This window comes from Arctopsyche grandis, chromosome 4 (genome assembly GCF_051622035.1).
Source record: "Arctopsyche grandis isolate Sample6627 chromosome 4, ASM5162203v2, whole genome shotgun sequence".
Taxonomy (NCBI): Eukaryota; Metazoa; Arthropoda; class Insecta; order Trichoptera; family Hydropsychidae; genus Arctopsyche; species Arctopsyche grandis.
In genome coordinates, this window is record NC_135358.1 from 19,645,604 (window position 1) to 19,661,700 (window position 16,097).

The 16,097-nt window shown below is 33.4% G+C and overlaps 1 protein-coding gene across 1 annotated transcript in view; it reads right to left on the bottom strand.

The window, feature by feature from the left end:
* wake (ankyrin repeat and fibronectin type III domain containing protein wide awake) overlaps positions 1–16,097 on the bottom strand; it is a 62,168-nt gene that overhangs the window by 13,914 nt on the left and 32,157 nt on the right. The window contains exons 4-8 of the mRNA XM_077429441.1: positions 11,702–11,780; positions 2,899–3,002; positions 1,372–1,594; positions 1,146–1,291; positions 872–1,063 (exon numbers count right to left, since the gene is read on the bottom strand). Of these exons, the coding sequence (XP_077285567.1) occupies positions 872–1,063; positions 1,146–1,291; positions 1,372–1,594; positions 2,899–3,002; positions 11,702–11,780 (744 nt within the window). The remainder of the gene's footprint in view (positions 1–871; positions 1,064–1,145; positions 1,292–1,371; positions 1,595–2,898; positions 3,003–11,701; positions 11,781–16,097) is intronic.

Here is a 16,097-nt window from a genome sequence, read left to right on the forward strand (position 1 = left end):
TTATTACACATGTATTATATGGAAAAGTTAAATGACAATTTTTTTATAGTTTCGCGTACCATTCATGATGTTCGTTTACTATTCGATATGTTGTGTGAACACTGCTTGTCCAATCTATGAAAAAATACTTCTCTTGAAACGCATTTTATGAACCAACTAAAAGAATTTAAAAAAATAATAACAATATATTAATTATTCTCTGCACGAAATGCTAGCAAAAAATCATACTATTGAAGCTGGTTATGACATTTCTCATCTCATAACTAAATCTGGAAAAAACATACCATAAGGGAGGATTTATAATATTTATAAAAACTAGTTATATTAGTTTTTCTTAAAAAAGTTTTGGTAATAGAAGACAGATGTCAGTAATAAAATATATGAATTGGCTAAGGATGTACATAGAAACACTTATTGAAAAGTTGAGAACAAGAAAGTTCTCAATGCAGATAAATGAGTCAGAGTAATATAAGAGACAGAGCCTGTATACACGCTGCGTATTTTTACTAACCTCTTCTTACTTTCACTTACGATCACTATTATTCCTATCTTTACGTGTATTTCACAACCATTCTATGACAGTGATGGCTACTGTTAAAACATCCATGTCATATTTGAATGAGTGAAAGATCAAGTTATATAATTTGCCAGTTAGGAATTATCTGTTGGTCAATCCATAAAATAAGCAATGAATTCCTGCATTTTTCGTGAAGTGAGCAAATATTTACGAAAAAACCATTTGTCTTGCACGGTTCATGAACTGAGCGTTTTTCTGACAAGTTCATGAATTGGGCATATACTATAATACACATATAAAAAATGAGAAGTTTTAAAATATATCTGTTTTTATGTATGTATCATATATACTAACTGCTTGGCAATACACTGTTGGGCGTTGATGTATTGAATGGTCCCCAGCCTTTTAAATTTCCACCTTGGGCTCTAAAAAAATATCTGCGTCCACGTGTAAGTCCTGTAACGGAGCATGTGCACACCGGTTGAGCTGCTCTGACTTCACGCCAACCACATATATTGGAAAAGTCAGAGCGTGCTGACCATTCCACTGGAATTTGATAACAGATATATGAAATAATGCATATAAAACGAAATAAAATAAAATAATGTAGTCATAATATAATATTAACCTCTATATTTAGTAATGATAGGTTGATTTTGTTGATGAGACATGTTTTCACGTATCCTCACAGTTACCGTTGTTGGTGACGTTACATCTAACTCTGGACTACATGGTAGATTCGGTGGTCTAGTTTGTTGCCAACCTAATAGCATCCTACTGAAATACAGATTGATTAGAGTTAAAAAATAATAATTATATTATGATTCCAGTTGTGTTTTTAGAAGATTGTTTACTTTAAAGCTTTAGTTCTTCGCTCCCAATGATGGAGTTGTTTATCTTGATCAGCGCCTTGGCCGGCACAACCGGTAGCAGCTCCGGCTCCAGGGGCTCCTCCTTGGGATCTTGGAGGTGGAGGTATTCCAAGAGCTACTCCACCAGTACACAATTCCTGAAGCCGACCTTCGGCTTCAAAGCTCAACCGGCGTAGATGTCCACCGAGAGCCTCAGAGCTTTTAACTGTAAATATAATCCGATATTAAAATACAGATCGCAAATTAAAAAAATATACAAGAATTTGCAATATTACGAAAATGATACAAAACATATAAGACGAGTCGTAAATGGATATAATAAACTGAGTCAATGGAATGTTCTCCGAATGGGTATTGTATGAAATTGCTAAGGTTGTAGTATATACATACATGTGCACAATATATTTTTGGTACTACACACATATGAGGTATATTATGTCGGTTGATTTATTTCTTAATCATCGCAATGACATTCCCCTGAGCATTTAATATCTTTCATAAATGTCGTCGTAAAGGCTAGGACAAAATTAACGACAGGTGATGAAAGCAACTTCAGACGCATTATATTTCAGAGTAATGGGTATTTAATTTAATTTTGTATCAACATGTTATGGTCATTTATAAGTCAGTATGAGATTATTATTATATAAAAACATTATAGCACATTTTAATTCTGTTTATTCGTCTCCTTTAAGTTATTTTCGAGACGCTAATTTATAATTATTCCCGCAAATAGAGTGTGTATTGGAAGAAACTTTAATAGCGTTTTCATTTAGCTTTCATCGAACATCATACAAAACTTAATGAAGTCCAACGAACACAAACTGAAATAAATTGATTTTAACGCGGATACAAAGAACAGCACGTCTGCGCGATCGATCGATAAGTCGGAATGGGGTAAATTGAGCATAAAAGAATTGAATCAATTACGACTTTGTGAAGGTGGGTAATGTGATTCATGACTGAGTCTTTTGTGGCGGTGATTAAGGTTGCGAACTTCAAAGTATAAGTCCAGATAAAATATCCTTTTCTTTGAGTGATAGTACAGTTAAATAAAATAAAATTAATAACAATTCGTTTTAAAGGAAAGGTCGAAAGGTTTGTAGTTCATCTCGATAATTTAAATTTAGAATGCTTTTATTTTATGATACAATATTTGGATTGGTTCCGTAAAGGCTGTATCCAAACAATGAATATATTATACAAGTGTATACATAGGATTAGGATAAATATTTAGAGGCGAAACAAACGTCGAAAAGGATGGGCCTTAGTGTGAATGTGCGCAATTTAATCGAAAGGGACACTAACGTTGGGGCACAATGGAAATCATTACAATAGAAAAGGGTTAAAATAGTTCTATAAAAAGGGTTCATTCGTGGCGGGACTCTCGAGTAAATAGTATGGGCCACCAAGAGAAAATGAAGATTCGGTAAAAATTCTTTCGAGAAAAATTAGTCTTGATACACTTTTATTAAACATGAAAAAGATAGACGGTGGATTGAGTTTTACATTGGTTTCCTTCTTGGGCACCAAAGCCAAGCAGCATCTTGGCTAGTGGTCTGTTGTTACCAAGGACTGCCACATCCAAAGGAGATAGTCCATCTGCATTCAGGCTGAAATGAAAGAAAATTAAATATTATACTATGCATACAAATATAAGAACATATTAAATTGCAATTGCAATGTAAATTATGTAGATAAAACATGACCACTTCCGGTTACTATACATAAGCTATTTTTTTCAATTGCCAACGTTTGCAAATTAATTTGTGAAGATTCGATAACCAAAGTGGTACATATCTATAGTTCGTTTATAAATTTGTGGTATATTTTTACTTTATCTATGTTTTTTATATCGATTGAGCTCGGATGGTTTTTTGTGGAAAAAATGTCACTGTATTAAATTGAAATATTAATGGAAGTAAGATGGATACGAGAGTTAGACGAATACTTGTCGTAAGGGCTTTCAGACGATTAAAATTATCAGAAAGACGACGACGTAATGAAGAAGGATGAACGTAAAGGAAGAAGAGATAGTCTTCTCTGGAATCTTTTAATGTTCGAAGTTTACAATACCCAGAGTTTAAATTATAATACGGAGCTACGGGAACAATTCGAACTTTGCTATTGTTAATTATTACAATGGAAGGGGTGAATTGTATTCTGAAATTGAATCAATCCGAAAATTATTATATTTATTACTTCAGGTTTAGAAATTCATATACATAAATTAACTTAATAAATAAGGATTCAGTTAAAAAATATATTCATATAATATAACAGATTACATAAGATATTTTTGAATAAAATTTTATTTTCTACAAATAAAGGCGCATAACTATTGGATGACAAATCATTATTGGACACCATTTCATCTCCATAAAATTTACTCTAAGCATTTACAGTAAATGTACCGGTGAATCTAGAGACGTCATTTGGGGGGGGGGGGGGCAATTGCCCCCCCTAAATTTTGGAATTGTGTAAATTTAGAAAACATTAAAAATTTAATGATTAAGGAAATAATATGATATATAAATTCAAATGAAGTCGGTTATTTCTAATGTTACTTTTGAGTAGCATAGACTAGGCCAGAAATAGAATCGCTGCAATAAAGTTATGTAAAAAAAAGGTTTTATGATTTCGAAGCAAGTACATATATTTTTTTTTAGATAAATGATATTCCTTGGGTAAAATTCTTAGAATTTGTTCGACCTGTGGAGCGAATTGTTAGAAAGGTCCACCTTATTTTATTTACAACTGAAACGGTCGTATGTTTATTACGTCCCTTCGTAGAATTAACGGAACCGAAAATACGACTGCAAGAAGATTTAATTTTAGTGAAAGTCAACGGTATTCCCACTGTTAATCTGCACATGCATTAAACACAGGGACGTATTTATAGATAAAGTAAAAAGACAGTCGGTAGAAATTAAGTTAAGTGATACAGTTTGATTGCCGATGTGATGTATGCCCAGTATGTATGTATGTATCTATGTATGCCCAGTATGTATGCATATGTCTATGTATGCCCAGTAAACACGAATCTGGTAATAAAAAATATTGATTGGCTCGAGATTCGGAGATATGTGTTTAAACATGGCCAATCTAATATGTAGTAAATATTTTATTAAATTTATTTGAATATTCATTTGTTCTTCTACGAACTAACAATAGTTACATACAAAGTCTCTTTCGAAATTATATATTAGATGAAAAAAAAAACTATACATAAAATATGTACATATGTATGTAGGTATAATATATTCTCACTACTCATAAAATCATTGGTTTTTATTATTTTTACATTTTCCTCTTTCCAGAAGACAATGTTGAGTTTCTCCGAAAGTTATTAATAATGTTTTACAACGACCGACAGAAATGTTTTTAAAATCTTTTATTTAAAAAGTAAGCGGATGTGTACGAGCAACTGCGAAAATATTATATAAAAATTCTGAGCTGAACAAAAAAGTACTTAAAGCCAGTGAGAACGTCGCGACATATTGTGAATGCCTGGTATTTACGCTAAAATTCAATAATACGAGCCTACGTTTGAACTGTAGAAACGTTTCCGAGCGATTAATACTTTTACATCATACCGAGGGGGATGTAAAGGGATGAAAGATGCGTATGATACGTCAAAAATGAATGTCGTAGATTTTAAGTAACACGCTTCTATATTATTATTTATTATATTGCGAGGCGTGCGAATTCAATACTTTACGCTTAAGCGCGCACTCTGCATATCTTTGACGCGTTACACACATTCGGGGGTTTTCAATAATGGAATTTTTCTTTGAGTTTTCTTCTTTGCGCGCGTGAGTTTTCTTCTTGGTGCTCTTTGCGGTTTTCACGCATGAAATATTGTCATGTAATTTCATCTAAAATAATAATATGTACACAGATTAAGCAGAGAATTTTTATTTTTTATTACATTTCAAATGTTGCAGTTCATAATTAACCTTTTTAAAAACTGAAACTTTTTTAAATTTAAAATATAAATAATGAGTTCGGTCACCAAGAGAGTAAATATATAAGACCAAGATGAGCAGCCGCATCGAAGCTTTTGAGATGTTGAGATTTTGAGGCGTATGCTGAAAATCCCATGGACCAAAAAAGTTACAAATGAAGCTGTCTTCAGTATGATAGGGAGAGGCAGGGAATTTGTTTCTGTCCTCAAGCGGAGAAAGATGAAGTACCTCGGACACATGATACGGGGTCCAAAATACGAATTTCCCCGTTTGATAGCCATGGGAAAAATAAAAGGTAGAAAATGGATTGGCAAGAAGAAGTTGTCTTGGCTTCGAAACATGCGCATGTGGACCGATATGAGTGCCGACAATCTGTAACGAGCCGCTGAAGACCGATGCGATGCAAATAATCGACGAGGTGGTCGCCAAAGTCCGAATGCGGACAAGGCATTAAGAAGAATAATAAGTCAAAAGTTATCTTCAAATAGAGAAATGGCTATGCCATTGAGAATACTTAAATTCTATGTCATTGAGAAATGGATATGACATTTAGAGAATGGGATATGCAATTGAGAATACTTAAACTTATGCCTAATGGCTTGTGCATAAACAAATTAGTTCATTTGTCAATTTCTTTATTTGTGTACAGTATAACTGGCCGGATTAGTTCGTGTATAAACAAACTAGAATGTTTATGAATGAACCGGAGTGAACACGGACTGTAAAGTATCTCCATATCTACATATGCACATCGGGTCTACCTCACGGGCCCGAATGTGAAACGCCCGAAAACGCAAATATCTGAAGGCAAAGATCGAAAATCGAAAGATCTCAAGTCGAAAGATAAAAAAAAGGGTGCATGGTAAACGGTAAATACTCACTTAATTTGCGCGAGCAGGATACAACAGGAACAAGAGGAACAGGCTTTTCCTCTCGTATTCTGCGCTCTCACATTAATACGGGAGGAAAAGCCTGTTCCTCTTGTTCCTGTTGTATCCTGCTCGTGCAAATTAAGTACATACTTATTAATACATACATATAGAATATATAAAAATAGCTCCAGTTAAGCTGTGGGCCAAATATAGGTCAAATTGAAATCTGCATTTTTTGTCGTTTGACTTAATTCACTTTCGTGTAGAATGTCGTTCATACACGTCGAATGGTGTTTCGACGATGAAAGTATTCCGTCGTATCCTATTATTTATGTTGCACGGTATCTTTTCCGCGGGAAAACTCTTCCGCTTTTCCGCGCATGGACGGGGGGGATACTTTATAACATTATAAATTTGCGAACGAACATTGTTACTCTCTTTCCATTATTTTATTTTGCACGTTCGAGACCATTATTGCTAAGCGAATGGCAGTGTAATATTATTTGTGGACGCGATAAAAGGTTAACGTATGTATGTATGTAAGAATAGTATATTTATCCTTCGCGAGAAGAAAAAACCGGCAGTTTTCTTTTCTTTATGAGAAAACGAAAAGATGTCCCTTTTCGTACGAAATACACACATTGAGGAATTTCTTTTGTGTGCGCTTTTTTTTTGACAATTTAACGTGGAAAAATTGGGGTAGGAGCGTGTGTCCCAAGCAAAGACAATGAGAAAATGCCCCTCAAAGATCGCTTTGCTATTTTTTCCGGTTCAATAAATATTTTTTCGACTGTAGCGAGGTTTATTTTGAGAGCTTTATGAAAATTCTTTGTGCTCCCAAGGGAAGGTGGAGCAAAAACAAAACAAAGCTTTTTCACATTGGAAACGATGTAAAGGGGTGTCTCATTCGTGAACGAAGTGGTAAATTGAATAGACAAATGTATGTACATACACATAAATGCATTTATGTGTGATTGGAGATTTATTGAATTTGCGGTTGTGTGTCATTTGTAAGTTGAATGTTTCGCAAAAGGCATTTGTCGCTTTTAATATTATACATGCGAGCGTGGAAAAAAATGTTAAAAAAAGACACATTGCTATGTTTCAATTTTCCACAACGTACTCACGGGAACGGAAAATATGATCTGATGTGAAAGGGTCACTGAAAAACGAAAATAGATATGAAAAGCATACGTATTACTTATATGTATGCGAAAGGTTTGCGAGATCGCATACACGAATACGATGAAATATTTTTTTTTATGTTAATTGTTTTTATGTTTTTGATGTTTAAGCTTTTGAAAAAAATTCTTAAAAGTACACACTTTGTATATAAAATTTTATTACAAAATCCAAATTAAAATATAATTTTCAATATATCAATTATTTATTATGCATACATACATATAAGTACATATGTATATTGCAGTCTAAGTTTTCACTCAGGTTTGTTCATAAACATGCTAGATTGTTCATGCACTATTGGTTTAGTTATGTAAGTGCCAACTATCATAATCTATCTTCAAATAGACTCACCAGGTGTCAAAACCTTAAAAGTCATAGTACAACGAGGCTACAATTCCCACTCCCGCTAATATTAAAAAAATGCAACCTGGGGTAAGCATATATATGTACAGATGATGTGAGAAATTACATATTTAGAATACTTATGCCCAGAGATCGGCGGACAAGTTGCTTTTGCCCATTAAAAATGGTTAACTATTGTCAAACCTTTTTTTTTATTACTCTCTTGCTTTGTAGGACTTGCTTATGCCTAATAGTTTGTACATGATCAAGCTATGGAGTCAATTTGTTCTTTTGTGTACACTAAAATTGGCCAGATTGATTCGTGTCTGAATAAAGTAGTAGGTTCATGAACGAACGAAATACAATCATGTAATGGAATGTTGATTTTAAGCAGCAATATATAAAATATAAAATATCCAGGGCTCGAAATGAACGGGAGTACATGGGAACGCCGCCCCTTTCGTGAAATCCAGAAAGGTATCGCTCCGTCTCGAGAAAAATCCAATATTTCCGTACCCTTTCGTAAATTTAAAAATCTTTCAGTCTTGCATGTCCCTCTGATGAGAAAACTGAATTTAGCGACTGTATCCAATAAATCAGTAATAATTAATTTAAGAAACCCTGACTCGTCACATACAAATATGTCAATCTATTATGAATACCTATAATATATATACATACTAGCTGAACCCGTCATGCGTTGCAATGCCACAATAATGCATGCAATTCCCGTACCAGATTCTCGATAAGTAAATGTTTCAGTTTCAAATTAATACTTAATAATCAAATTAAATTACAGTAATGATAATGATAATGCGGAAAAACGCAGGCGGCGAACACATTTGAAATTATTGCGTTGCAATGCTACTCATTCCTGTTTTCCCGTTCCCGTTCCCGTTTTTGGGCGATTTTTTTTATAGAAACCATCGCGGGTATGCGCACAATAACTCTTGATTTTTATATACATACATATGTATATTTAGATGTATATATGTATGTGCAAATATGTATATGAAAACTTTTGAAGACACTCTTCTTCGAACAGTGGCCCATTAAGCTTAAATTTTATAGTAGGTTTTCTTAAACATGTGAAAAACAATTTCATGATTTTTTTTAATTGAACATCTTGAAAAAGGCTAATATTTTATTTAAGAAATACTTACCGAAAATAAAAAAAAAAAAAATTACATAGGGGTGCAATATTTTACTCAGGTGAAAAAATCTCTAGTTACATATGTATGTATAATGTATTAAAATTGTAGGTACAATAAAAAGAAACAAAATCATCTTTTGAAAACTATCGAGCGCTGCCATTCGTGGAAATTTCCAGTTGCCTTGAAATTAACTGACAATACATATCATACGATTAATTTTTAATTTTTACCGTTTTTTACTTTATTTTTTGTTTCTTTAAATATTTTGGGTAGCATGTGAAAACTGTAATCGATGTTTGTTAAATAAAATGAAATATGTTTCAATATAACGACAACTATTCGCCCCTAATGTTTCGGTACCACAAAATAAGGACATGTGCATATGAGTGTGTATACCTATGTATACTTACATATAATATTCAAACCTAAATATATCGACAAAATTACACAAATGAGTGTAAGATGTGAGCAAAAAGACTACGTTTATATGAAGCGTATAAAATTTGCGAAATAAAGTTGAAAGTCCGCCTCTCGGAGGTTGTTATCTTTACACGCCTTTTGTGTTTTCCGTCCGCCTCTCGCAATAATGAGGGAATTAGACGACGTTAAGTGCCGTCGCCTTTTCGTGACTCTACTTCGTCCCTTCGCTCATTATTCCACTTTCACACTTTCTTCTTGTCCTTTCACTCGGAAAATTCACAACCCTCCCCTGCAATCGGATTAAATCTAATGGTCTTGCGACTCTACTCGTGTGTGCGTACTAAACCCGAAAGAACAAACGATTCAACGACCCAAGTTACTCAAATTCAAAGTCACTTCAAATGAAAAATGAAACCTGCCATCATACTGACCAACTGTTATGATTGGAACCGGTCTCCGTGACGAGCCAGAATGTTAAATTACAGAAAACACAAATATCGGAAGGCAAGGATCGAAAATCGAAAGATCTTAAGTCGAAAGATAAAAAAAAGGGTGCATGGTAAACGGTACATACTCATTTAATTTGCGCGAGCAGGATACAACAGGAACAAGAGGAACAGGCTTTTCCTCACGTATTAATGTGCGCGCGCAGACCATGCACCCTTTTTTTTGATCTTTCGACTTAAGATCTTTCGATTTTCGATCTTTGCCTTCAGATATTTGTGTTTTCTGTAATTTAACATTCTGGCTCGTCACGGAGACCGGATTGGAACACATGTTTAATTAATGAGGTATGTACATATCTGTAATATAAAATGTCCTATAAATTTTTTTGGGTGGACAAGAATGTTAGCAAGTTTTTCGTGCAGTCTTTGGTTACATTTGTCGTAGAATATGATAGATATATACGAGTTGAGGGTTGGTAATATGAGAATTAAATAAAATTCCACTTAGAAAAATCTTATATCGATTATTCTTGTGGATTTAATAACAAAAATTCTATTGATAACTGGCTTACCTCGATATTTTTGAATTTTTGTTATTAATCCACAATAAAATAAATAAAATAAACGAATCCACAAGAATAGTCGAAATATGATGTTTCTAAGTGGAATTTTATATAATTCTCATATAAAGACAATTTGATATATTATCCCTATTAATTCAATTCAGATTCGTGTAAATACGAGTAAATACTAGTACGAGCTTTTAGCTCGCAATTTTACCCATTTAAAATTCAGCACACTTCCTTTCCTTTTAAACGAAAACAAAAAATAGTGTGGCCAGAACACTATCCCAATAAACATGTTTCAATATAAAATAGTATTAACAGTGGGAAAAAAATCCCAAGTGAAAATACGTACTTTTGACTTTTGATTTGAACTGGACGACTTCTTCGAGAGATTTGAAAGCTGAAAAGTACTACAAATGAAAGATAAAATACCCGACCATAGATTCCAATATTTATTTTGGACAGGAAATTGACAGATTTTGAGACATCGACCGAACAACACCAAGATATAGAAAAAACGCGCAATTTGAAAAACGCATATATCTCCGAATCTCGAACTAATCAACATTTTTTATTACCAGATTCTTGTTTACTGGGCACAGATCTATAAGAAAAGTCATATCTCATCTCTGAACCATTTTTCGTGTCGAATGGTGTAATTGATCATCTCGGATATGGAACAATCCAAACGTTTACGTTATTTTTTCAATATTATATTAAAAATATTTTTTGTTCGAAATAATTTACATACATAGTATGTCTGGAAGAATGAGTGTTCGAAAAATCACCGAAACCGTACTATTATACATATACATAGAATGTGGCAAGTCTCACGACACTATTATGTTTTAGCAGCATTTTGTTATTTTGACGTTTGTATCAGTTTCGTTTTAAGCTTTAAAATTTAAAGGTTGTGTATAGAAGACATGTAAATTTAATTACGTATAAATTTACATCTAGAGAATGTCTTGAATTTAACTATTTTTATCATAAATTAATGATGATCAATGAAGCACATTTTTCACATTTCAGTGGTTACGAAAAAAAAAATAGCCAAAGCTCATCCACCAATAGGAATCGAGATTTACAGTTAACCTACTGCAAAGACTACTGAAATTAAATATAGATCTGGAAATTTTTTCCTTTGAACAAAAGCTTTATTTGTTTGACAGCAATAGACAAGTTGCCGAACTCTGAGAAACAGCCACGACAGAAAAATTGCTAAAGATTCGTCTGCATACAAACTACGTTTACTTTTGTTACTAAATTATATAAGGAATTTTCGTGTTGACGTAAAATATTATTCAGTATATGATAAATGAACACACAATGCTTTGTTTTACATTAACTTAAACCAACCTGTTAACTTCAACGTCTGTCGATTCGAGAATAGTGCGAGCCTTTTCTAAGTGACCATGTTCCACTGCGGCGAATAGAGCTGCAAAGAAAAAAAAAACAATTCTTTATTACATAGATTAACTGTTTTACATTTTATTAAAACATATAAGCGGTACAAATAAAACTTTAATATATTGAAGTACATATGGGGCGAGGCGAACCACTTTGGAAATGGAATGTGGGATTAATAGGAAAATTCATCAAATAAACAAGTATATAATGGGTACTTTTTTTAATTTATATTTTACCCTGATGCCATTACAGGTTACATTACATAACTCCTAAGCAACAACTATGATATTAAAATTGTATGTACATACATGTAAAAATTACTAAATATAAATTATATAAATTATATATATATATATATATATATATATATATATATATATATATATATATATATATATATATATATATATATATATATATATATTGATTCCATGCCTAGTAGCATAAAAGCTGTGATAAAAGCAAAAGGAGCCGCAACCAAATATTAATTTCTTTTTTATTAATTTGTAAATAGTTTATATGATCGAAATAAAATGAAAAATGTACATGTAAACTGTTATTTTAATCCCAAATATCATTCTTGCGCGACATCGACACACCGTCGTTAAAACCAATCAGCCATAAAACTTGTCTTGCCCCCTTTCTGTTATATAATTTTAACACTTCTCTTCTTTAAATAGTGCACTACGATATCATCTACTATTTTAACGACTTTGGGTGTTGGTTTTAAACATTTAAAGCTGAAATTTTACGCATAATCTCCTTGTTCCACTTTCCATTTTCGTGACTGTATATATATATATATATATATATATATATATATATATATATATATATATATATATTCATGGGTATTTGTGTATGTGTAATTGTAATTGGCCAGGAAGGCGGATTGGGTTTACCTGTTAGGACTTCCTGGTATAAATATATAAAAAATAAATAAAAATAAAACAAATTCTGCTGATTATAGCATACTTTTATTAAAATTGTCATCGTACAAAATGGTATATTATGAATTGATCAAAAGATTTGTTAATTGTCATTATCAAATTGAAGGGGTGAGTGACTGTTATTTTCACTCTTTTCACCTGTATTGAAGTGAGATTTCGTACATTTTGTTTATGTAAATCGACTGAAAATCAGTCGTTTACGTAGTTAAAACGAATTTTCCACGAGCCACCTTCTAAATAGAAAATCGCGTTCGTCCAAGTGTAGGCACGCACAAAAGAAAGTGAAGCGACTCGACGAAACAATCGAGCAGGTGCTGTGAAACACGCGAGCTCCCCAGCTTTTGTACGACGAGCACAATGTAAGTACCATTGTTCAGGAATGAGTCGGAGTGCGGTTTACTCATCCAGAGATCCATCGTCGGTACTTCCCGTATGGTTCGCGATTTCAGGACGAGGACTGAACAGAGGCCTTTCAATAGTCGTAATTAGTCGTAAGTACGTACATACACACTAGGTATGTAGATTCCACTCAAATGCTAACTAAAAACCGATAGCATTGACAATGTTCATAAATGAAGCCGATGGTTGTGATGAAATAATATGCGTGAACGGGAAATGATATTCATATGTACATATATATGCACGTAACTAATCTATGCCTAGGTTTCATCGATTATGAAAAATAATTCGACACAGTTAGTCATAATGCAGTATTTAACGCTCTACAAACACAGGGAGTGCCAGAACCCTATGTGGGGTTGTTAGTTGCGATATATGTATGTTCAGTGCCCGACAGAATTAAGTGGACACTTCAGAAAAAAAACTTTAAGACAGTATATTTTTGTAAAAAAACTTTAAGACAGTATATACATTTTACACAAGAGAAATAAATCAGTAATATTCATGATACTTAGGTTTAAAATATTATACAAAAAAATTTTGAAAAAACAATACTGTTTATTAAAAAAAAAAAAATGAGCAAAATACAGAGACAGAGAGAAATTGAGATATATATTTTTTAAAACTTGTATGAGATCCTTTGGAATTAATTACAGTCTGCAGTCTATTGGGTGTGCTTTCAACTAATTTTTGGTGTGTCAGCATCTAATTTTATTCAAATAATGGACAATTCAGCAAAAAACATACTTTTATCATTGTGACCGATTTTTAAAATTTTTTGGTCCATTATAGACCACTATACATTTTCAATGGGATTAATATCTGGTGATTGGGAAGGCCACTCAATTAATTAAATTGTATCTTCTTCCAAAAATTTCATTGTTTTCTTCGATTTGTGTTTTAGGTCGTTGTCCCGTTGAAAGATGAAAGTACTCGCCAGACCCATTTTTTTCGACTGATTCTTCCAAATTGTCTTTGTATCGATGTATATCGATGTATAGAAGGAATAATGGACTCCGCCATTATTCCTTCTATTTTGGCTGGACTCCGACGCCCTTCCAGGGAAAACAGCCCCATATCATAATTGAGCCACCACCATATTTCACCGTTTTCTCAACACACTTGTTTTTGAGGGCTTCACTGAATTTTTTCCATACTTTTCTTTTACTTTTTGTGCCGAACAGCTCAAATTTACGTTCGTCACTCCACACAATTCGTTTCCAAAACGATAAAGGCATTGCAATATATTTTTTGGTGAATTTTAATCTCTTCGCTTGGTTCACCTTGCTGGTTAAAGGTTTGCGCCGTATTCTACATTTTTTTAAGCCAGCTTCTTTTAATCTACGCGACACTGTCTTCTCCAAGATATTCAACGACAGGTCTTCTTTAATTTCCCGACAAGTTTTCGTCGGTTCTTGCTTTACTTTCTTAAAAATCAGACGATCACCCTGTCGATTTGTTCATTTTTTTCTTCCTCTTCCCGGTAAATTCTCAACAGTGTCATGGTTTTTGAATTTATTCCAAATCTTTTCGGCAAAAATTTTAAATACGATATTTACTCGCGATGTCACAAAAACTCACACCAATTTTATCATCTTCTACCACAAATTTTCGAACTTAAACATGAATTTCAGATTTTTTTCGACATTTTATTTTTACAACACTACACGGGAACAATATTAACGAAACAACTGTCTCCAACCAATTCAAAAGATAAAATGATAAAACACAAAAAAATTTAAGAAATCGTATCAGTAATAACTGAAATACAGGGTCCATAACACATTCGTTCCGCATGAACGCACGACCCAATTTTTGAATTGTGACGAATGCGGCAATGTCAACGAAACAGCTATAAAGCGAAAAAAACGAAATGTCTAAATTAGGATCATAAAATAACACCCTTTTAATTTTTGAAAACTATAAAGCTCTATGTTAAATACTTTTTGAGAAAACCGCGTTCTTGTGTACACATAAAAAGTGTCCACTTAATTCTGTCGGGCACTGTATATGTAAGAACGTCACAGCATCGGTTAAACTTTTTTCAGATACAGATAGATTTAGCATAGGAAAAGGAGTTAGGCAAGGAGACACCATCTCTCCGAAACTATTCAATACGGTGTTTGAGGGGCATGGACACCGCAGGAAGTAAGCATCAACGGTCGCTTCTTGAGTCGTCTAAGGTTCGCAGACGATATAGTTTTAATAGCTCGCGATCCAGCTAACCTACTTAACAGACTAACACCGTTGGATAGGGAAAGTAAGAGAGTAGGATTAAAAATTAACGTAGATAAGACCAAACTTATTTTATGCCTTAAAATTAACGTAGATAAGACCAAAGTTATTGTATGCCTGATAGCATTTCATTAGATGATAAAATAGTAGAAGTAGTAAATAATTATTTATATTTAAGTCAAATAATTGTCATGTCCGGTAGTAAAGAAGAAGAAATAAAGAGACGTATGAAATTAGGATGGAGTGCATTTGGACGAATGAATGTTGTTTTTAATCAAAAATGCCACTCTGCCTGAAGAAAAAGATATTCGATCAATGCGTTTTGCCACTGATGACGTAGGGATGTGAAACTTGGACATTGAAAGCCAATATGCTACACTCAAATAAGTATGGAACGCTGTATGCTCGGCATAAAGAGGGAAGTCAGGAAGCGGAACACGTGGGTGAGAAGTATGACCAGGGTAGTGGACATAGTAGATAGAGTAAAGAGATTGAAATGGCAATGTGCGGGCCACGTGGCTAGAAGAATGGACGAAAGGTGGACGCTTGGCATAACGAGAAAAGACAGGAAAAGGAATACGTGGGTGAGAAGTATGACAAGGGTAGTAGATATAGTGAAAAAATTGACATGGCAATGGGCCACGTGGCTAAAAGAATGGAAAAAATAAGTACTAGACTGGTACCCGAGAGAATTCAAAAGGGTTAAATGGAAGACCGCAAGGAAGATGGGTATACGAAATTAGTAAAAAGGTGTCGGGTGA